Below are 21,531 nucleotides of genomic sequence, written 5' to 3'. Positions count from 1 at the left end.
CCCCGCCACCTTCGCCCGGGGACTCGGTCTCCAGGTCTCCAGCCCCGCCCCTTCGCTCCTCCCGCGTAGATTCTGTCCCAGCCAGGCACTGCCTCACCGGCTCGCTCACCCAACCCGGCTCCGATTAGGCTCCGCCCCTCGGCAAAGCCCGCCCACCTCACACAGTCTCTTGTGCTCACCCGGCCCGCCCGGCTTTTTGCAGCCCGGGTCGCCGCACCACGTACGGAAGAGCTGCTTGAACGCGACAGACTCGGCGCCTTCGTTCACCACCTCCACGCTAGTGTAGGTCGGGTAGCCCTTGGCCCTGATGAAGCCCTGGGACGGGGGCTTTTGTCAGACCTGAGGCTCTCGGGCCCTCTGCTTCGCTCTGTCCCCCGGGACTTCCCGCTCAGCCAGCCAAGCTCAGAGAAGTGTTAATTAACCAGGCTTATGACCCATTTAACAAGCCGACGCTGGCACTAGGGACTTCTCTAAGGGCCCTTAGTCCTAGCCCAGGGAAGAGCCGACCACGACAGTCCCTGCGAACCCCATCATAACCCCTCAGCAAGCCACCTCCAAAAAGGAGGGGCGCCCTACAGGAAGTTCCCCAGACTCAAGGTGGGGCCACCGTCCCCCTTAAGATGCGGGGTCTCAGGTGCCTCCTGGTCTTCCCGCTGTTGCTGTCGGGGGTCCCAGGGCAGGATTATCCATTTCCGACCCCAGAGCTCCCTCCCCTCAGATCCCAGGGTGTCCATGTTCCTCAACTCAAACTGCGCGGAGGGGGCCCTTTCCTTTCGTAGGGCTCAGGGCAGGCCACTCTGCCAGATTCCTGGGCAGGCTCCTTCCCTAATCACCCCCAGGACAATGCGGTGACCCTCTCAGGGCCCCAGGGCCTCACCACAGCCCTGCTAAAGGCAGCCTTTTTCTCCTGTAGGCCGGACCTGCTTCCCCGCCACACGTAGATCTTGAAGCCACACTGGTCCAGTATGTAGCAGTCCTAGGAGCAACGGTGGGCTGGTCAGTGGGTGGTTCGGACGGCCTGAGGTTGTCGGGTTGGGGATGGGTGGGCGTGAGCAGCAGGCCTTCCTCACCTTCTCCTGCAGGAGGTCCTGGGTCAGTGGGTGGGTCGCCAATTCCTGAACTACCAGGTCCGTGCCCCTCTCATAGACACTAGGAGACAGGCATGCAGGTTTCAGCTTCTCAGCCCCTCCCTGGCTGGGTTCCACAGCCTCACCATAGCACTACTAAAGAGCTGGGGCTCTGCCCCAGCCCCTTTTAATACTTCCGCATCTCCGGAGACAGAAGGCATGGGGTTAGAAATCTAATCCGTTGCCTTGCTGTGGAGCCTCAGGTGGCTCCCTGACCCCCGTAGGCTCTTAGTCCCCCTTCTGTACTGTGGGCCTCAGGAAGGCTGCCACACATCACGGTCATGCAGGAACACAGGCTGTGCCCAAGGTCCCACATGATCCATCCCAGAAGCCCACCTGATTTTTGTGGAGGGCTTTCTAGAGATGCTGTATTATTGCAGTAATGATAGACAAGCTAGTCCTAGACTGTCCCACCCAGCCTTTCTTCCCCCAGTTGTGCTCACTGGTAGAGTCGGACATTGGCCTTCTGTCGCTGGTTGATACTCTTTTTGGGCACAGTGGTCCTCAGGCTGCCCCCTCGGCAGCCCAGCACAGCTTCCATGATCTGCATGAGGTCGCTGGCTTCAGCCTCATCATCCACCACACCAATCTGTGCGCGCCCACCACGCTCCCTGTCCCGGAGGCTACAGGTCAAGGCCAGGCCCTGTGGGAGAGAACCTGCGATTAAGATTCCCAAGCAGGCCCCGTCCCCTCAGACAGCCTATCCCAGATCCTTTCTCTCACTATTCAGCTTGCAGAGGAAGGAAAAGAGGGACAGAGAAAGCTGATGTTCCTTCATTCCAGCATCCAGGAGGCTACCAGCAGTGCAAGGTCTGAACTCAACTTGGTGGGTGCTTGAGTTGTGGCAGATGGCCCAGCCCACTTCTTGGGGTGGCCAGAGAATGGGCACCTGGAAGACCATGCTTTCCCTCAAGCCAGGTACCCCCAGTTCCTAGGGCAGACACTGACCCGTGACTTCTCGGAAATGCTGGTCTCGGGCCCATTCCACTGGATCATCACCTTGCCCAGGTCCAGCAGGAAGATGTCACTCTTATTAAAACTGTTCCAGGATAACTCCACCTGCCAGAGCCAAGAAGGGACAGAGAGAGAAGCAGGTATACGCCCGTAGTACTCAGAGGGGAGCACAGCTGGAGTGTGTTGCTTGTGTGCATGAAGCTATTATGTAACAAGGTGTATGTATGACTCTGAAGTCACCTGTCACAGTGTGCAGGCATGTGTCTGTGTAAGCACATGTGGCTTTGAGGGTTATTTTGTGTTGTGTGCATCTTAGTGTGAGCAACTAGAGGTAGCACAGGTCTGCAACTGACCTATATACACGTATGTGTACATATAGTGGGGTGTATGTATCTGCTTATCTGTGTGTACATATTCATATACACATATCAAATATGAACAAGTGTGTGTGCTCATAGTGACAGTATATGTGTGCCTCTGTGGGAACAGTGTGTACCTGTGGATAAGTGTAGTTATTCAAACAGTGACACTTGTGAGGATAACAGGGGCACTCTGCCAGGATAATGGGCAAAACCTTGGGTCACATGGTGTCCCTGCATGACCAGAGATGTATGACCACTGGATCTGTGGGGGACAGTGCAGAGCTTCTGTGGGACTGTATGTGTATCACAAGGCCGCCACATACTGTGTGGACTGTAATATATATAATCGAGGGCTCACCATTTACACTGTAGACACTGAACACCTGAATGGTCTGTACACCAGATCCTGCCTAGATGACAGCAGCATGACTTGCTGTAACATGATCAGTATCTTCCATTAATTTCCTGACAGATGGAAGTATGGGGCACTCTGCTAATTTGTACAAGAGCACATCATGGACTAGAGAAGCCCCTAGGATGGCAGGAAGAGACACTGACAATGTGTGTGAGAACAGTGCACCCCCTCCCCAGATATGCTACCTCCCATTGCCTGTTTAAAAGGGTCAGGTGCAAAGTCTTTTCTGCCTCACCTGCCCAACTGGCTAATGTGCTGGGGAGACAGAGGCAGAAACAAAGTCCAGGGAACCTAGAAGCCTGGCTCTGCCTTCTCTCTTCTCCTTAGCCAAGATAGGCCACCTGGGAATGCTGACAGCTCTGCGCTCAGCACTGCCCACCAACTTCCACACTTTGTCATACTTCACTGCACTCAGCCCAGGCCCAGTTCACAGGTCAGCGGCATCCCTGGTGGCCCTCACCTCGGTAGCGGACACATGCTTCCTCCCTATGATGTGCAGCAGTCTCTGGATGTTGTACATGTTGGTCTCCACATGCTTGAGGTCAGATTCTGGGCCTCCCTTCCTGTAGCTGAGGAGGGAACAGGGTTCCATGTAGAAACACACTGCCACGTGCAGGAATGAGTGTGTTATGAGCACATGCATGTAGATGCGTGGAAGATACCATATGTCTGTTAAATACATGCATTTGAGTAGATGTGAATGCATGTATGTGTAAGAACACAGGTACACGTGTGAGGCGGGAATATACATTTGTTTATCCATGGTAGAGATGTGTACACAAGTACACACATGTACATATGTACACATTTAGTGTGTATAGGTTTACCCATGTGAATCTAGATATGAATGCATAGAAGCAGGTGATAGCATATATGTGTGTAGCTGGGCATGAACATTCATGTATGTAATGTAAGTGTGCCCATCTTCAGGTAGACATGTGTAAGGAGTAGTGTGTATTCCTGTATGTGCACATATACTTGTGTGCATGTGTTCCTGTGTACAATACACTATTTGCAAATCTGAGGCCCAACTATACAAATCAGAAATGGTCAAATATTAGCAATTGCCTATGTTCAACCTAAATATATTGCAATTATTAATTTTTTAAAATTTGAAGCAATTTACAGGGAAGACATATTTCTATCAGCACAGAAATATAAAAGCAAGCTCAACATAACATTGGTGTCCACTCCTAGGTACAGTAAGTCCCCACGTTATGAACGAGTTCCATTCCAGGAGAATGTTCATAAGTCGGATTCATTTGTAAGTCTGACAAAGTGACATAAATATACAGATATACCTTTGACATAAATATACAAAGGTATACTTTTTTTAATTTTAAAGAGTAAAAGAAGGACAACATAGCAATCGGGAGTTCACCAAATTACAGACAAAGTGGCAGGACATTATACAAAGGTATACTTTATATACCTTTGCGCTTCCTAGCAATTCCCTCCACATGACCACCGCTTTTCCTCTTGCTTCCAGACATCCTGTGCTCTGACTGAGCACAGCACTACTGTACACTATCGCACTGTGTACAGTAAGCACACAGCAACACAACTGTGACAGTGTCCAGCAGATTGTCAGCTACTTCCAAGACTTGTTCTCATCCACGAATGTTTGTAATGCACGTCCATTTGTATCTGTGAAAGTTCATGACTCGCATGTTTGTAAGCTGGGGACTTACTGTACATATCCAAGGAAAATGAAAGAACTTATCTACAAAAAGTTGTATGCAAATGCCCATGGCAGCATTATCAGTAACAGCCAAAATGTGGAAATAATCCAAATACCCATTAAATGATGAATAGATAAATAAAATATGGTATATTAATACAATGGAATATTGTTTGGCAACAAAAAAGTAAGTTAATAAAATATTCTACAGCACAGATGAACCTTGAAAATAGTATCCTCAATGAAAAACCATAAAAGACCACACACTGTATGGTTCCATTTAGCAGGCATTCAAGAATAGGCACATGCATAGGTGCAGAGTAGACTAGTGGTTGCATAGGACAAGGGTAAGAAGGGTGCTGGAGGGAAATGGAGAATGACTGCTAAGAGGTTTGCGGCTTCTCTTTAGGGTGATGAGAATTTCTAAAAGTGATTGTGGTGATGGCTGCACAAGCCTGTTAAAAATCACCGCACACTTAAAGTGAGTGGATTGTATGGTATATAGTTGTATCTCAACCAAATCTCTCTCTCTCACACACACACACACACACACACACACACACACACTACACTTAGCAAATGAAGGATAGTCAGCCCACGATGGCCTCTCCTAAGCACGAACTCTGCCCCTCTGCCCTTCCCTTCCCACCTGCACTCACATGACTCCAGGATGGAAGTAGCTGTGGAAACAGTCAGACTCATGGCCCTGTGCTTCTCGATGCTGCACCATCCGGTCACCCAGTGCCTCTTCCAAGAGCTGCATGAAGGCATCTGTGGCTTCCTGGGCCTCTGCGCCTGCCTCCTTCCCAATCCAGTAGTGCAGGTTGCTGGATACTTCCTGTGTGGTCTTTGGACTGTGGGGAACCTAGGGTCCAGTTGTTTGTATATGTGCGAAGGGGAACAGAGGGTGTCCAGAGGGTCACTTAAGACACATGAGGCAGGGGCTTTCACTGACAGGAGGCCATGCAGAGCAGGGCTCAGCAGCCTCAAGGCAGAAGCCCACTTGTAGAATGGGATTCTAGGGCTCTCAGCTTGCCTCTCCCCAGGGCACAGCTTATGTCTGCATCCTGGTCTGTCCAGCACTGGACTGTGTCACACCCCCAGACAGACTCCCCAAGTGACTCACATGGAGGATGATATAGCAGTGCTCCTCAAAGAAGTTCCCATAAGCCCTCTCAGGTACTGGCACCATCTTCAGGTTCTGGGAGAAGAAGGCACCAAATAACAACTCAGAGATCCCCTGTAGCCATGACCCACACATGGACAGCGTGGAGGAGAGAGCACTGAGTTGGGGGTTTGAGAAGCCAAGTTTCAGAGACCCCACAACAGGTCACCAGCTGGGCTATCTGACTGTGCTCCTCACCTCAATGATCCATATGTGGAGGTCTCGATGGCTGTCGATGGCTGGGAGGTCTTTCTTAATGTCCATCCTAGGCCAAGCAAGAATGAGGGGGGAAAACAAAGAACAAGAACCAGAATCCTTGGGCTGGAAGCCAATCCATGGCCACCTATACTCTGGCTTCCTCACATGAATTCTCCCCACCCGCAGCTCTCTAAAGTCTAAAATCTATAGTTTACACTTAGGGTGTCCCATAAAAGTGTCATGTGTCTGTAAGGTGATGTGTCTCAGTGGGGGGGGGGGCTACACTCACCAGTGGATTAGTCCACAGGTGAGTTCAACAGCTGAGTGTGCTAACGGTTGGTCATGCTTTCTGGAGGAATGACCCAGGAGGGTATATCTCCCTCCCCAGCTCCTCCCTTCTCTCTGCTTCCTGACCACCATGATGTGAGCAGATTTTCCTTTGCATTAGGCCCTTCCACCATGCCATTTCTGCATTTGAACCTGACAACCATGGACAGAAACTTCTGAAACTGTGAGCCTAAATAAATCTGTCCTCCTATAAGTTAGGAGTATCAGGTACTGATTGTGTCCCTATGACAAGAAAGTGACTAAGACAATCATAGAACATGACTTTCATTAGGAAGGTTCTGTAAATGTGTTGATGTCAGCAAACCAGGATAGGTACCGACAACCAGCACACAGAGGTTTGCAACTAGGGACCTAGTTTTTCTGTAGGTGTGCTCTTAAGACAGAGCTGATGTCTCCGCACAGAAGCATGCATGGAAGCCAGCAACAACCTCTGCAAACAGACTGGGAGTTAGAACAGGCTATGCAGACAGATACAGGCTTTGCAGTCAAGGATAGTTACTGTGAACAGCGGTAGTCTATGCAGACAAGTAAAGGCTCTGCAAATAGGAACAGATCCAGCATGCAGGGACGGGTTCTGCAAACAAGGACAGCCTCTTGAAATGGGACTCAGTCCTGCAAGGACAGGTTTTACACACAAGGGTAGAGCTGCAAATAGACATAGGTCTTCCCAACAAAGTTGGGATCAGGCTGTGTAAACAAATACAGAACCCACGGAGTGTGACAGGCTATGTCGACAGAAAAAGGCTCTGCAAACAGGCTTTGGCTTTGCAAACAGGGACAGCTTCCCCAGTTGCCACCAGCTCAGGTTCTTTTGATGAAAATGAATTCTGTCGACAGAGACCATCTGTGTGTACAAGGACAGCCTATGCCAACAGACACAAGCACCACTGAGGGAAATTCAGACAAGCTGGGGAGGCAGCGAAGATGGTGAACACTGCCGAAGGCTCTGCAAACAGTCACAGGTTCTGCAGGCATGTAGATTTACAGACTTGGAAAGGCTTTGCAAATGTGGATAGGGACAAGTCCTTAAGACAGGACCCTGTATAAGAGGCAGACTCTGCAGATATGGACAGATACACATGTAAATGAGCTGTGGGAACAGGCACTACATCTTTGGCCAGGGAAAGGATTCTAAGACAGAAGCACACTGTTGAAGTAGCAAAGGCTCTGTAGACATGGGCAGGGTCTGTATGCACGATAGCCTCTGTAAACAGACTCAACTCCTGCATACAGGGAGATGGGAACAGGCCAGGAAAACAACTGTGATCTCCATATTTGGGCTGTGAAAAGACACAGTCCTTAGAGACAGAAAATTCACATAGGTCTATTTCAGAGAGGTAAAGATTTTGCAAGCCTACATAGGTTCTGCAAGTGGACAGGCTCTGGTAACTGTGATAGTTTCTCCAAAGAAGGAGAATATCTGCTGAATGAGCAGCAAAGAGGTCAGTTGTGTGTGTAAATATACTTGATCCGGACATGCGTGGAGCAAGTAGGGCGGGGTTCTGTGGAGAGCTGCAGGTCCTGCAAATGAAGACAGGCTCTGTAGAAGAAAGGGAGTTTGGAAACAGGTAAAGGCTTTCATAAATAAGGACAGTCTCTGCTAACAGATGCACATGCAAATGGAATAGAGTATACAGCCAGGCAAAGGCTCTGTCAATGGGGATGCACTCTACAGTCAGATCCCAGTGCTCCCAAATAGACACAGGCCCCTCCGACAATGACAAACTCTTCAATGGAACAAACCCTTCAAGCAGACACAGGGAAATTTCTACCCAGGGAAATTTCAATAGGCTGTACAAATGGGCAAAGGCAATATAAAATGCCATAGGTGCTACACAGGCTGCAGACAAAGAGAGCAGAGGCTGTGCCATCAGGGACATAGTCTGGAGACAGAAACACTCATTGTGAAGGAAACAGGTTCTGCTGACAGGGACAGGCACTGTAAACAGAAAACCACTTGGCAAACAGTGAACTGTCTTTAGGCAGAAAGAGATGTCCCAGGCCAAGACACCAGACAAGCTCTGTAGACAGGGATAGCTCTGCATGAGGCCAGCTTCCACAAAACAAGAGAATTTTATACACAGAGAAACAGGGACAAACTGTTTAAAGAGACCTAGACGCTGAAAATAGCTACAGGCTCTGGGCACAAAATTCCATAAACCTGGGACAGACTCTGTACACAAGGACTGTCTCTGAAGACCATGACAAACTTTACAGCAAGCAACAGGCTCAGCAGATATGAGTGCTGGGCAAAGAAGGCATAAGCGAGTGCCCTTGATAGGTTCTTAAAACAGAGCTGAACTCTATACATAAAGGCTCTGCAAATAGCTACAAGCTTTGCAAACAGAGACTTGGCTTGGGTTTGTGCTCTGTGGTTCCGAGACTGCAGGGGAGGGAGGGAAACACGGAATGAGCAATCTCTGGGGAAGGAAGGGACTCTCAGGTGGTTACACAAGGGTCCGCAGGAGCAAGAGGAGACATCAGTGTGTGGTGCTGGGGAAGCCCCCCCCACCAGGAGAACAGAACAGCCTGGAGGAAAGGAGAGGGTGTTAGGGGAGACGGGGAACCCTGAATCTTTGAACATCCCCTTTCCCCCAGCTGCCCTCAACCACAGTTGGAAACAGATCTCTGTTGATTTTCTTATATCTCAGCATCTCATGCTCAACTACTTGAGGCTTCCCTGTATCACTCAGGAACGTGTGTGAGGTTCTTTCGACAACTAACCTGAATCCTGCTAGCTGCAACTTTCTCTTCTTGCTGTTGCTTGGCTAAGTGGGTGCAGAAGTCACCTTCTGAGTCTCTCACTCAGGTGGCCCTGGCGTGGTGGTGACTCCTCCTCTCCTCTTCCCGATGCACTGCAACCCTGTCATATCAACAGCAGTAACCCTTGCCTGGGCTGCCCCTCCATGGCTAGGGGAAACACTGCAAGACGAGGGACACATTGCAGATCTAGAGGCACAGCTCCACAGTGGCACACGGTAGCTCATATTCCTGCTCCTTTCTCCTGGCCCTGGAGGTGAACTCACAGCACACAGTACACGGTGGGCAGAGAAAGGGGATGGTCAGACCTCAGCCATACGCAAGCCTGTGGCAGGAGGGTGGCCAGAGGGAAGCCCCCTGCCAGGTGGTTAGAGCTGCAGGTGGTCATCACAGGACACAGCCACCTCCCCCAGCACCCCATGAAAACTATGAATGTTGCTGGTTTTGGTGTCCCACACCGAGCAGAAGATTCCTCAAGGCAGGGATCTCTCATTCTCATTCTCTCTCTCTCTCCCCTCCTCCCTTCTCCTCCTCAGTACTGAGATTGAATCTAGTACTGAGCTATGCCCCAGCCTTTTTTGTATTTTCTAAATTTTGAGACAAGCTGGGCTCAGACTTTCTGTCCTTCTGCCTCAGCCTTCCAGAGTGCTGAGACTACAGCTGTGCACTAGTAGAGAGCTGCTGGATGAGTGAAGCATGTCACCCTGCAACCCACTGAGCGGACATGAGCGCTTGCACCTGGGATGGTTGTAGCCATTACTAGCTCACTGGTGTGACAGGCAGACACAATGGCCATGAAATAGTGATCCAAAGCAACAGAAAACCTGATGCCATGAAGAGCGGGCAGTGACATGTGATGGTGATCCTACAGCAGGACCCTGAGTGACAGGCAGAAACAGTGACCAGTGGCAGCGACCAGGAACTAGGCAGGAAGCAAGTAGAGATTTAAACAGACAGGAACTGGGGGATGGAACTCATGTAGGGCAGCCACAGAGGAACAGGAAGACCACCGACTAGCCTTGGGATAGTGGAAGCCAGGGTCCCATGGGGGATAGGAAAGTCAAACTGGTGGCCAGAAGCTGGGACTAGGCTAGTTTCACTGGGAGGGGCAGCACAACCACTAGGATGCCGGAAGGTATCTGATGTCCTTTCCCCCTGGGGAGCCAGACTCCAAGTCACTGTGTTCGCTGTTTCCAACTGCGGTTGAGGGCAGCTGGGGGAAAGGGGATGTTCAAAGTTTCGGGGTCCCCCGTCTCCCCTAACACCCTCTCCTTTCCTCCAGGCTGTTCTGTTCTCCTGGGGGGTGGGGGCCTTCCCCAGCACCACACACTGATGTGTCCTCTTGCCCCTGCGGACTCCCTTGTGTAACCACCTCGAGTGGGGACCCCACCTTTTGTCCGCTCCCCCTCAGGAAGCCGCTTCCCTTCCCTGAGGCCCACTCCCTTCCGAGTGCCCTCTTTCGCTTCCAGAGCCTCAGTTCCTCTCCTGGTGCCTTCTCTCCCAGCGCCCCTCCTTTCGCAGGCTCCTCCTCCTCCAGCCCCTCCCTCCCGCCTGGCTCACCTAGGTTCCCCTCTCCCTGCCAGGTTGCTCCCCTTCTTCTGAAGGCCCCCTTTGCCCTCCCTGACCGCAGGCACCCCCGCGCCGTGCCTCTCTTTCCCCGCAGTGAGCCCTGCCGTACTTCCTCCTTGGGTACCTGCTCAGGACGGATCCTGATGTTATTACGCTCAGCTTCCAGCTTGGAGAGGGGGCTGCCTGCTGGAGAGGGAGTACAGAGGGGTTGCGCAGGGGGCTCAGGCGCACAGACTCTTCAGTGCGACAGTCACACAACCTCCCACTTTCTTCCTCTTGGGCCGGCCGCCACAAGTGCCCCACCCCCACCCGTCCTCTCACCTGCGGGGGTTGCTCACTGACCCCCAGTTCCGCCAGCCTCTGCTCTGTGAGGCTGAGCCTGGGACTCTGCTGCTCACCCTGGTTTTGGAGCAGCCCTCCCCTCCCCACTGGTTTGGTTCCCAGCCCCCTCTCGCCCAGGCCTACCTGCTGGAAACTGCTCCTGTGCCTTCGCCCTGCCTCTGGGTAGTGCTGGGTTTGGCAAGGGGCAGGGCTGTGCTTGATGTAACACAACCTCAGTTCCCGCCCTGCAGGACACACCCCACCCCTTAGTGCTCAGAGGGCTGGACAGTCAAACTTAATCAATCCCCTAGTCAGTCAACAAATATTGGCAGAGCTGTCTAGAAGCCAGCCTTCTCCCCAAGGCTTGTAAGGCTCATTTCCTGGCTACTGGTGGTCTGAGAAGGCTGTGTATAGAAGTCCTGGTTGGGCTAAGCGGTAGAATGTGTAGTATACTGTGATTTCCTTCTCTGGGAGCCTCTTGGGCCCCTGAGCTCTGATTCCTTGGGAGCACCACGGAGAACTTTAGGAGAAAGCAAGAGGAGGGGCGTGGGGGGTGCACTGGCTCAGGCTCTGAGATCCAGGTATTGCAGAAGATGGGGGAGAGGTGGCCAGGCTCCCTCGAGGTGTTTCCCCCTCCCCCTCCACCCCCACCTCTCAATTTGGGCTCACTGCCCAGCAGAGCCCTCCCCAGGGAGCCCCGATACCCATCATGGGAGAGGTCAGTCCAGCCCTTGTAGGAAAGTCACCTCTCTCACGCCTCGGGCTACCCCTGACCTCCTCTCTGCTGGTTGTGGGGTGCAGGAGGTACTGGAAACAGAAACCCCTGGGTCAAAACCTCCCCTTACCTTAGGCCACAGGCCTCAGGCCCAGCATAGGCATCACAGGCACTCCTGGCCAGAACACACTGCTTCCACTTGCCCACTGGCCCCAAACCCTTTCCCTGTGCCAAGTCTTCACCGCAAAGAGGCCCCTGTCACTGGGGTGGGCGACTCCAGAAACTGGGTGGGTAGGATCTGCAGGCAGTCAGTACGTGCCTGTGTTTAACTGACATGCTTGTAGGTCCCAGTGTGTGAAGGGATGGTTTCATCACAGGGCACTTAGTCCCTGTGTGTTCCTGTGTCACAGTGGGCCCACCTGATCCCCCCCTGGGACACTGTGCTGATCTCCGTGGTGTGTCTGGCTCTGCCTGTGCAGACATCATCATCTGTCTTCTTTTGTCCCCATGCCCAGGAAATCCCGGGCCCTCATTTCTTCCTCCTTGCTCACTCCTTTCTCCCTCTTCGCCACTCCACAGGTCTCTGTTCCCACATTCCCTGCAATGGCTCTTTCCTAGGTCATCAGCAGGGACTGGGTTCGTCACCACCTTCCCACTCACTCCAGCTTTCTCCTAAATGTCAGCAGCACAGAGCTCAAGGCTTAGTTGCTGTCTCATTTCTAGTTTCCTCCCAGTTCCAGTCCCAAGGGTGTGGACGCCATGGACATGCTAGTGTTTCTCCTGACTCCAGCTCCCACTCCCAGGCCCCACCCCAGCCTCAGACTCCTCCAGTCAACTGTCTGGTGCATCTCTGCTGGTGTGTCCACCTCAGGCTTCTAGATCTGCCTTCGCTGAGGCCTGGGAACACGGGCAAGGAACTGGGAGCTTGTTTCCTTTCCCTCACACTCATAGGGCAGCCACTGGCCAGACAGGGGCTGGCTCCTCACGGGACCAGTCCTCCTGACTCCCGCCCTGCTCCAGGAGCCTATCGCTGCCAGTGGGTGGCCCGGGTCCGCCTCTTTCTTTTGGCCTCCCTGGCTCAAGTTTCATCCTTTTACAGCAAAGGGGCTTTTCTTCCCCCAAATTTTAAAAAATTTTGGTAAAAGATCCCCATGGATACACCCAAAGCCATGGATGTTCGAGTCCCTGATATGCAATGAAGTAGTTATTTGCAGAGAACCTGTACTCATCCGCCCAGATACTTTAAGCCAGCTATAGATTATTCACATCTAACCTAATGGGAATACCACGTAAACAGTCGTAATACTGTACTGCAAAGAGAAAATAACTACACGTTTAGTACAGGCAAATTTTACTACCCAAATATTTTTCAATCCAAGGTCAGCTGAACACACAGATGTGGAACTTGTAAACTTGGAAGCATAACTACACTTAAAATTTACTATCCTAAACATTTTTACATATTCAACTCTGGCATTAAGGACACGCATCACCACTACCACCCAGCTCTGGAAGGCTTAAGAGTGCAAAACTGAAACTCTGCACCCATTATGTAACAACTCTCCATCCTCCTCCCCGCCGTTCCATCTCTATGATTCTGACCAGCTAGAGTGAAGCCCCTCACCTCCGAATCTGACACTTGGTCAATTAATCGGCCTCTGCTGAGGGGCTTCCAGGCTAAAGCTAGAACGAAGCCGCAGTCTGCTCGCACTTCCTCCACCGCAGTGTTCTTGTTGTCTTCCTTGGAGACACCCAGTTCCTTCTGGTCTCAGCTTTGCCTGTTTCCCTGCCAGGAGGCCTCTCCTCAAGTCCTCCCGTGGCTGCGCCTCTTCTGTGGGCATCTAGGCCTCAATCCAGGTGCACCGCCCACCTTCACCCAGGCACTCCCCCTCCCCAATCATTTCCCAGTCTCCTCATATTCTAACTTTTGGGCCCTTGTTTAGGCTCTGGAGCACAGGTGGAATGTGAGCTCTTTGTGGGCAGGGTCACTGCCGAATCTGTATCTAGAACAGTGATGGTACTCTCTAGTTACTTAGTATTTGTGACATGTTCCTCAGGCTCGGTGGTGAGTGTGTGTGTGTGTGTGTGTGTAAAACTGTCTGTACCCTTTGTAGGGCTCCAGCCCAAAGCAGGACTCACAGTGAATTACAGCAGTTACCTTGTCTTCTCCAGAATCAGGTTCCAGTCCCTGCTCCAGTGCTCACTGGCCAAGTGACTTTAGAGATGACTTTTGGGCTCTTTCTGAGCCGGTATTCCCTCCTTGGAGAGGCCAGGGGGTGACACCCCACCAAAGCCCATTTTGGGCAGGATCCCCCACCGAGCACAGTCTAGCCTCTACTGTTTAGTGGGCTGCTCCACTCCCACTCCCCTCAAAATCCTCTGGGTCCCTGGGATGGAGAAGACATTGCTTGAGCAGAACTGCTGGTCCCAAGTCTGAGATGGCAGGTGAGTCTGGGGCCTGGCCCTTTGCCTCTGGGTTGGATAATCTCTGACTTGTGGCTATCACAGTATGGCTCAGAGAGAGGGCATTGAGACCGGGGTTCACTTACAAGAATGAGGAAGTCAGGTGGCCAAACTCTTCCTCTCTTTCCTCAGAATGAGAAAGGAATCCCTTGCCCCTCTCCCTGCTCAACCACCCTCTCATGACATCCCACTTCCCCTCCCCAGACCCTGAGTCAGACTGTCTCTGAGCTGGGCTTGCCAGGCTAGCACGATCCTATTGCTGAATCCCTCATGTCACTGACCTCTCATGTGACCCTGGACACTCTGATCTAGCAGGTTCTCAGGGCCCGAGAGGTACTGTGTCCATGCACGCTTACCTCCTAAGGCCCAACCACTCCCTGTCAATATTGACCCAGGTGAGGGAGTGGCTTCAGGTGGACCCCACCACTCCAGGCTCCACTTCCAGATGTCTCAGCTCCAGCTCTCATATCGCCCTGATAAGAATTCCTCTTGGTCCCTCCCCAGCAGATGCAGAACACTGCCAGGGACACAAGAGCTCCAGGACCCACTGCCTGGAGCCACCTTGGTCCTTCCCTTGAAGCAAGCAGAGCGCCCAGGGGCTCCCACATCTGGCTGCAGGCTGCAGTCAGGGCAGTGTCTCATTACACTTAGGAAGGATACCCTGAGGACACCGCGGAAACCCTAGAGTGCTGGGATGGACCAAAGACCAGCCTGCCAGGAGGCATCACTGCCTTGCCCATCGCAACAGGGGGTGTGTGGTCTACCATCAGGACACAGCTTGGGTCAGCACCCACTGCTTCAGGGAATGAACACAACTGGGTGCTCTCCTGGTGGGCACTATACTGTGGGCTCTAGGGTGCCCTAGGGGTATCCACTCTGCTCCCCACTTCCATGTGAGAATGGGGTGCTGTCAGCCATTTAGGGCTCTTAGCAGGCATTTTCCTCCCCCTTGCTTTAGGAAAGGTTCCCAGTGTCCAGGTGAGGCGGTCTCTGTTCTTCTCTGGATTTCCCTAATTTTCAGCAACGAACACATATGACAGATCTTTCAGGAAAAGCAACACATCAGCCCTCCAATGTCCTGCTCACATCTCCTTTGCTACTCCTGGGCATCAGGCCTGGAGCAGTTCTGAACAGCTTGCCCTTCCTCTGTAGCCAGCGAGAGCAGTTCTCAGCCTTCGCAGCACATGTGCATCATTTGGGACACTTAATAGCATGATGCAGGTCCCCATGCTCAGAGGTGTGGATTTCAGTAGTGGTGGTAGACTTGAGATGTTTTTGTTGTTATTGGGCTGAGGATTGAACCTAGTGCCTCTGCACCTAGTTACATCTCCAGTCTTTTTAATTTTTTTTTAAGATGCAGTCTCAATTAACTTGCCCAGGCAAGACTTGAACTTGTGATCCTCCTACCTCAGCCTCCCAAAATACTGAGATTACAGGGTAAGCAGGATCTGTATCTTTAAAGGCCTTCAGATGTGTACGTGTATGTGCATGTGCATACCAGAGCTGGAGTCGTAATGGAAGTTTAGGTGGACATTGCTGGGGTGCACATGTTCTCTGCCTCATCAGTGTATGAGGCTGCTGATTTGTTCTCAGGGGTCAGGTTGGTGACTGTGCCAGCTGGTGGCTCTGGGCTTTGAGCAGCCTGCAGGTTGACAGCTACTGGTACCTCTCGCACAGTAGAAGGAATTCACCACTCAGTCACCCCCAGTTACTCGGGACTCTACCACATGCCCAGTGTATTCCTTATTCATAAGCTCAACAAACTGGCCATCAGATACTGTGCCATGCTTCCCAGGCTGCCTTTTCCCAGCCTCCTGGCTTCCTCCTGTTTGTTGCTATAACAGAGAGATGATCTATGTTCAAACCAGAAAACATTGGGAGGGAAAATTTCTGTGTGCCCAAGTCCCTCATAATTGCACTCCTGACCAGTTTCCTTCCCTCCCATCTATGGACTCTCCCTACGACACCTCAGTCTCGGAGCTGTCACAAATGACAGCATTTTATTGCTTGTATGCTAAGGTGTGAAGCAGGTGGGGCTATGGCAGTGATGCCAGACGTGAGGAGAGGAGGGAGAGAGGGGGCTAAGGAGCAGAACGAAGGAAACACAGTGGGCAGAGAACACAGCCAGAGTCAGAATCCGAGGAGGAAGCTGGACTGACTTCTCTCTGGTGGCCAGCTGCTCCACTGTGAGGAGAGGGTACCTAGGGCACACAGCAAAGGCTATCTGTGGCTACAGACTGTGTCCTGGGTGGTTGGGGATGAATATGGTTATTCCTTGGTATCTAAGGGGGATTTGATGTAGGACCCCTCCCGAATTCCAAAATCCCGAATTCAAAAATGGATGCTCTGGCCCCTTAAATGTAGTTTTTGCATACCATCTCTTGCTTATAATATCTGCTATAAATGCTGTGTAAACTGTTGTTATACTGTGTTGTTTAGGGAATCATGATGAAAAAAATCTGTACATGTTCAGGACTCATGCACTTCTTTCCTGAAAATTTCTGACCTGTGGTCCATCTGACTTTCAAATGTAGACCCCCCTCGGATATGGAAGGCCAGCTAACCATGCTGGCAAAACCCAGGATCCCACGATACAGCACAGACTGCAAAGCTTTGTCTCAGAGCCCTTGGTTTTCTCATCCACAAACTGAGGATAAGATCTACCCAGTGAGATTGTGGATACTGGTGATCTGTCTTCTGAATTAGGCATGAGTTCTGAGATTGGCGAGCACAGGAGCTTTGCACTTTCTCTCACTTTCATGAACATGGGGCAGTCTGAGGACGATGCTTATAGGATGTCTTACTGTGAGAAAACAATCTGCTACATTGACAGTCTTACATTCCTTGTCTTGCTGTTTCTGGTAATCACAACATCTTAGCTACTGTGCTTAAAGGCTATGGGTTCAGGCACCACACACAATGCCTGTGGCTCTTATGGAGTAGGCGGTAAGTTCCTCTCATATTGTGCTTGGAGGCTTGTTGGTAGGCGTTGGAGTCATTATGTGAGGATGGTGAGCCAGACTATTTTGTTTAGAAAGAGGAGGCCAAGGGGCCAAATACTCTTACCTTTCTAGTGACCGGCAACTTGGGCAGGATGGATTTTTAGCTGTCCCTAGTCATGGTCTGTGGCTCCTGGAGTCCTGCAGCCCAATTTCCATGTACCCTGCTCTCTAGAACTGGGGACCCTAGGAAAGCCAATGCTATCATGCGACTGTGCAGGAGATGGATAATGGAAGAAAGAGGCACTGCCACTGAGAAGCAGTCCATCCACAAGAGAGTGCAGTTTCATGTGTTTATTTTGGCAGGAAGGAAATCATTGCAAATCTTGCTTTACAATACTCATCCCTGGAAACGTGCACATTCCACATATAGTATTTCCCAAGTAACGTTGGATTGTTTATCACATTGAAATGTCTAGCAGACATTCATAACTACTAGACATCAACATCTCCACTATTGGGAGGGGTTATTAGTCTGCAGAGAAGCTCCTGGGAGAATGGATCAGGAACAGACATGATCAGACTTACAGTAAAATAGGAACAGAGGCAGCCAGCCCATTTTGCACAAGTAATTCCAAGTACATCATGCCATCCACTCTTCTCAAACCATGGCATGCCAACTGTCCAGCACAGCACCTTTAAAAGCAGAGGCACAAACATCACGAGTGTTTGACCATAGCGCTGTGTGTTTCTGGATTTTATTAGAAAGCCGTTGTTACAATACAGTAAAACTCTGCCAAATTATAGACTTCATTTTTACACCCGAAGTTTAAATGCTGTAACTGTGACAAGTCAGGGTCACTAGGGCATCCTCATGTCCTCAAAGACATCTCACTAGAACTGTACCATGTCAAAGGAGCTTCCCCACTAACCATCAACCATGACAGGTGGTGTTTCTTATTAGTGTACAAATACATTGTTTACAAATAGCTAGTATGTGAAACTACAGACCAACACATAGGATTCCAGAGTAAATGGAAGACAGAGCATTACCATCATCAGGAATTCTCAGTTACCCCCAACTCAAGGCCTGGCTGGAGATGTGATAACATCATGGTAGGCTGGAGCCCATGAGCCTAAGGAATCCTGTCCCGTATCTTAATGTAAAGCATACTTGTCCAGAAGACTACATTTTAACCTGGTACTGAGAGGACCATGGAAATTCAGGAGGTCAGACTTCTCTTTTGGCTGAAGAGTTGGAGTATTTTGGTAATGTGGCAAATATATGGCACAGAGAATAGCTAATAGGTTTCATTAGGTTTTAAAGCCCACAATTTAATAAAAGTTAAGAATCAATAACAATACCCGTATTTACCTTTAAGAAACACAAACCCTAAACATTTATCTCATTTCTTGGCCTTAATGTTAGAATTCTATTGCTTCATTTACATGTAGATGATTAAAAATATATAGATATTTTGATTATGTACACAAAGCAGAATCAAGGGTTAAAATAAAAACAGAATTTTGGAGTGTGATCAAATAAGGTGCACAGATTGCAGAACCCTCAGAGGCTCTGGCGGCCCTCCCAAGACATTCTGTGTCTGTGGTGGCAGGGACTGGGCTCCCTCCCCATCAGCTCTGCAACGGATTAGTGCAACAGCAGCGCAAGGGCGCTCACAGAGGCGGGAACTAGTAGGTGAAGGGTCTGGCTCAAGTCTGCCACGTTTTTTCATTCCACCTGTCAGAAGTGGAACACTGTTGCTAGGCTAGCTTCCCCTGAAACATTCTAGAATTTCATCCTCTCTGCCCTTCTTCTATGTTGGCCTTCTGTGATGCCAACACAGAAGGAGGCATGGGTGAAGGTCTAAGGCTCTCATCAGGGCCTAGTTTTGTGAAGAACATCAACACATAACAAACACTTGACTGCAACATTCAAGACATTTAAGGCAGCGGGGTCATTTAATGACTGGTTTCCCACATAAAGGTTTATGTGCAGATTTGCCATGTAATTGTCATCTGTGGTAATGCCTAGCAAGGGAAAATTTCTATTTTAATTGGCATGTGGATTACTGGGTTTGCAACACTCAAAATGTTGGGAGACCTTGTTACCCTCTACATGTTTCTCTTCTGAATACACGGGAGTCCACAGACCAAACTGCTGTTGGGAGGATGGGATTGGCAGCTGGCTTCATTATTTTGTGAATGAAAGCAATAAAAAAAGGAAAAGAAATTTTACTTTGACCTCCAGTTTTGAGTCTTGGTAGTGCCAGTCGCTCCCACCAGAACTGTGGCTAAGACCCAACCCACAGAAGACTAAGGCAATGGTGCCAACATAAAAGGGTTCTTTTTAATTATTCTGAAGAGCAATACTTTATAGACTGTCTTCTTGTCAAACAAGGAACATGGCACTGCTTAAACATCAAACTGGGAAAGGCTGCAAGGAGAGCCCAGGCTCAGAGGAGCCCTTCTTCCTAGTCCGAAGTGATGAGTCTCACATCTAGACAGGCTTACCCAACCTTGGGCTCAAAACAGGCTGTGCTTCTCAGAAGACGACCTGGGGATGAATGTGGCCCATGTCAGCTTGGTGCCTGGTTGAGGCTACAGGTTCTCCAGAGAGAACAGCCAGCTTATCACAGGATCTGATGCCGACTGCAGTTTAAAATTAACACCACACCTGTGTGGTGCTCTGGCCCTTTTGCCTTTGTACCCCTCTGCATTCCTGGCAGCAGTACCAGGGAAGGGAGACAGGTGGTACAGTCTGCTAAGGGGTGGGACACCTGTTTCTGACCCTGTCCAAGTTTGCAGCTTAGCAGTGAGCATATTCTGAGCATAGGCACGGTGGCAAAGAACAGTGTTAACAGCCGCTGGTCAATTCCATTTGGTGGCAGCGTGGTAGCAGCAAAGAAAATTCCCAAACAGCTCCATGTGTACCCAGCTTTTGGAAAGGAAAGATTTAAAAAATCAATAAACAGGCTTTTTAAAAAATATATATTCAGGAATTTTAGGGTTCCTTGTAACTGTTCTACCAAAACCAGTAACAACTGAACAAAAAACACACAGAAGTATGGCAGTAGTATGAAAGCAGAAGTGACATGATGTCACTTTTCAAGGGGAAAATGTGACCTCAAGACAAATTTGTCACCATCATAAATCATAATACAAAAGAACCTATTTTTTCCTAAAGTATCGAGCCACACAACTGCAGATACATTCCAAAATGGGGTATAAATGAGTGAGGACAAGGACAGTCACAAAAAAACCCGTGTATCAATGGGAGCCTGACCCTGGAACATGCCACAGGTGGCCAGAGCAAAGCTGCACCTGTTGGGAGACAGGCTCCTATGACTCACTCCCCTCCCTCACTATCCCCCCACCACGCACACAGCAACAGGCTCTAGAAAATTGCCATGTTTGTCTTCATAGAGTATCTAAGACAATAAAAGACTAAAAGATGTTGGAAATATGTTGTGTAGAAAAATTAACTCTCAGCTTAAAATAACATTCGAAAAGGCACTTCATCCTGTAGGAAAGAGATTCTGAGTTGGGTCAGCTGCTCCGAGCTGGGACAGAAGGGGACAGGTTGTCTGCTTGGAAGGGAAGACAGTTCAAAGAAGTCTGATAGATATTAAGCTTTTTTTTTCCCATTTTTGTTCTTTTTGGTATGTTTTAAGAAAAGCAAATCCAGTAAAATGCATGTCCCTTTATGAAATTTGTTAAAAGAGTTCTTTTTTAAAATAGTTGTTTCTGTTCTTAAAAACAAATCAGGTAGGCATGGCCACATTCACCCTGTGGCCTGGAGTACAGAGTCTCCTTACTATCATCTTGGGGGAGCTGAGGCCAGGTAGGTCCCCTGAGGCCGGAGGTTCCAGAGTGCACAGGTAGAGGAGGCCAAGGCCAGGGCTACCTATTGCAGAGTCTGTGCAGCATGCTGTACACGTCGTCCTCACGACTCAGCCCCTCAAAGAAGGGGATGAGGTCCAGCAGCTCTGTGTCCGTCATGTCATCGAACCAGGACTGCACAGGCACCTGAAAGAGGCAGCGGAGTGCATGAAAGAGGTAGTAGAGCTGCATTCAAGGGATGAGATGTTCTTAACCTAATAGGGTCCCTGGGCTTTTATCATTTTCTGTGGAAAGAAGAACTGGTATCCAGTGATCCACCATCATCACCATCACCACCACGACCACCACCACCATCATCATTTTGTTTGTTCCTCTGTTCAAACCAAGGTCAATTCAAAGCTACATGATTTTGGAGACTCAGAGGCAAAGTATTTCCAGCCTGTGTGCATTTGCCTATTTTGTTTTCTAGCCATAGAAAAGATGACCAGAGCAGAGAACTAGCCTTGTTACTTGTCAGTTTCAAAAAAACTCTTTATTGCACCATATCAGCTTCCTGTACTTCAGGATACACAAATCCAGAGGTTAAATGACAGCCACAGATACCGTGAGTCCATGTCTGGACACAGGAGGCTTCCTCTTAGGGAAGGAAGCTGTGCTATGCTACACAGCAA

The 21,531-nt window shown here is 50.0% G+C and overlaps 2 protein-coding genes across 13 annotated transcripts in view; both read right to left on the bottom strand.

Moving 5' to 3' along the window:
• The window catches only part of Vill (villin-like), an 18,442-nt gene extending 7,310 nt beyond the window's left edge, over positions 1–11,132 (bottom strand). For 5 of the 12 annotated variants that reach the window (XM_013513699.1, XM_013513707.1, XM_005383713.2 and 2 more), the window contains exons 1-12: positions 11,045–11,132; positions 10,704–10,765; positions 8,975–9,172; positions 5,903–5,969; positions 5,666–5,740; positions 5,199–5,404; positions 3,319–3,427; positions 2,076–2,186; positions 1,571–1,770; positions 1,071–1,149; positions 878–976; positions 180–315 (exon numbers count right to left, since the gene is read on the bottom strand). In XM_013513699.1, the coding sequence (XP_013369153.1) occupies positions 180–315; positions 878–976; positions 1,071–1,149; positions 1,571–1,770; positions 2,076–2,186; positions 3,319–3,427; positions 5,199–5,404; positions 5,666–5,740; positions 5,903–5,968 (1,081 nt within the window). In that variant the 5' untranslated portion in view covers position 5,969; positions 8,975–9,172; positions 10,704–10,765; positions 11,045–11,132. The remainder of the gene's footprint in view (positions 1–179; positions 316–877; positions 977–1,070; positions 1,150–1,570; positions 1,771–2,075; positions 2,187–3,318; positions 3,428–5,198; positions 5,405–5,665; positions 5,741–5,902; positions 5,970–8,974; positions 9,173–10,703; positions 10,766–11,044) is intronic. The other 7 variants (XM_013513708.1, XM_013513701.1, XM_013513703.1 and 4 more) reach the window with 7 other exon arrangements.
• A 6,224-nt stretch (positions 11,133–17,356) lies between these two features.
• Ctdspl (CTD (carboxy-terminal domain, RNA polymerase II, polypeptide A) small phosphatase-like) overlaps positions 17,357–21,531 on the bottom strand; it is a gene marked incomplete at its 5' end in the record, with an annotated part of 125,800 nt that continues 121,625 nt past the window's right edge. The window contains 1 exon segment of the mRNA XM_005383711.2: positions 17,357–21,046. Within this exon segment, the coding sequence (XP_005383768.1) occupies positions 20,921–21,046 (126 nt within the window). The 3' untranslated portion in view covers positions 17,357–20,920.

This window comes from Chinchilla lanigera, unplaced genomic scaffold, assembly GCF_000276665.1.
Source record: "Chinchilla lanigera isolate Chin_1 unplaced genomic scaffold, ChiLan1.0 scaffold00020, whole genome shotgun sequence".
In the NCBI taxonomy this organism is placed as follows: Eukaryota; Metazoa; Chordata; class Mammalia; order Rodentia; family Chinchillidae; genus Chinchilla; species Chinchilla lanigera.
This window is presented reverse-complemented; position numbering and strand designations above follow the sequence as displayed.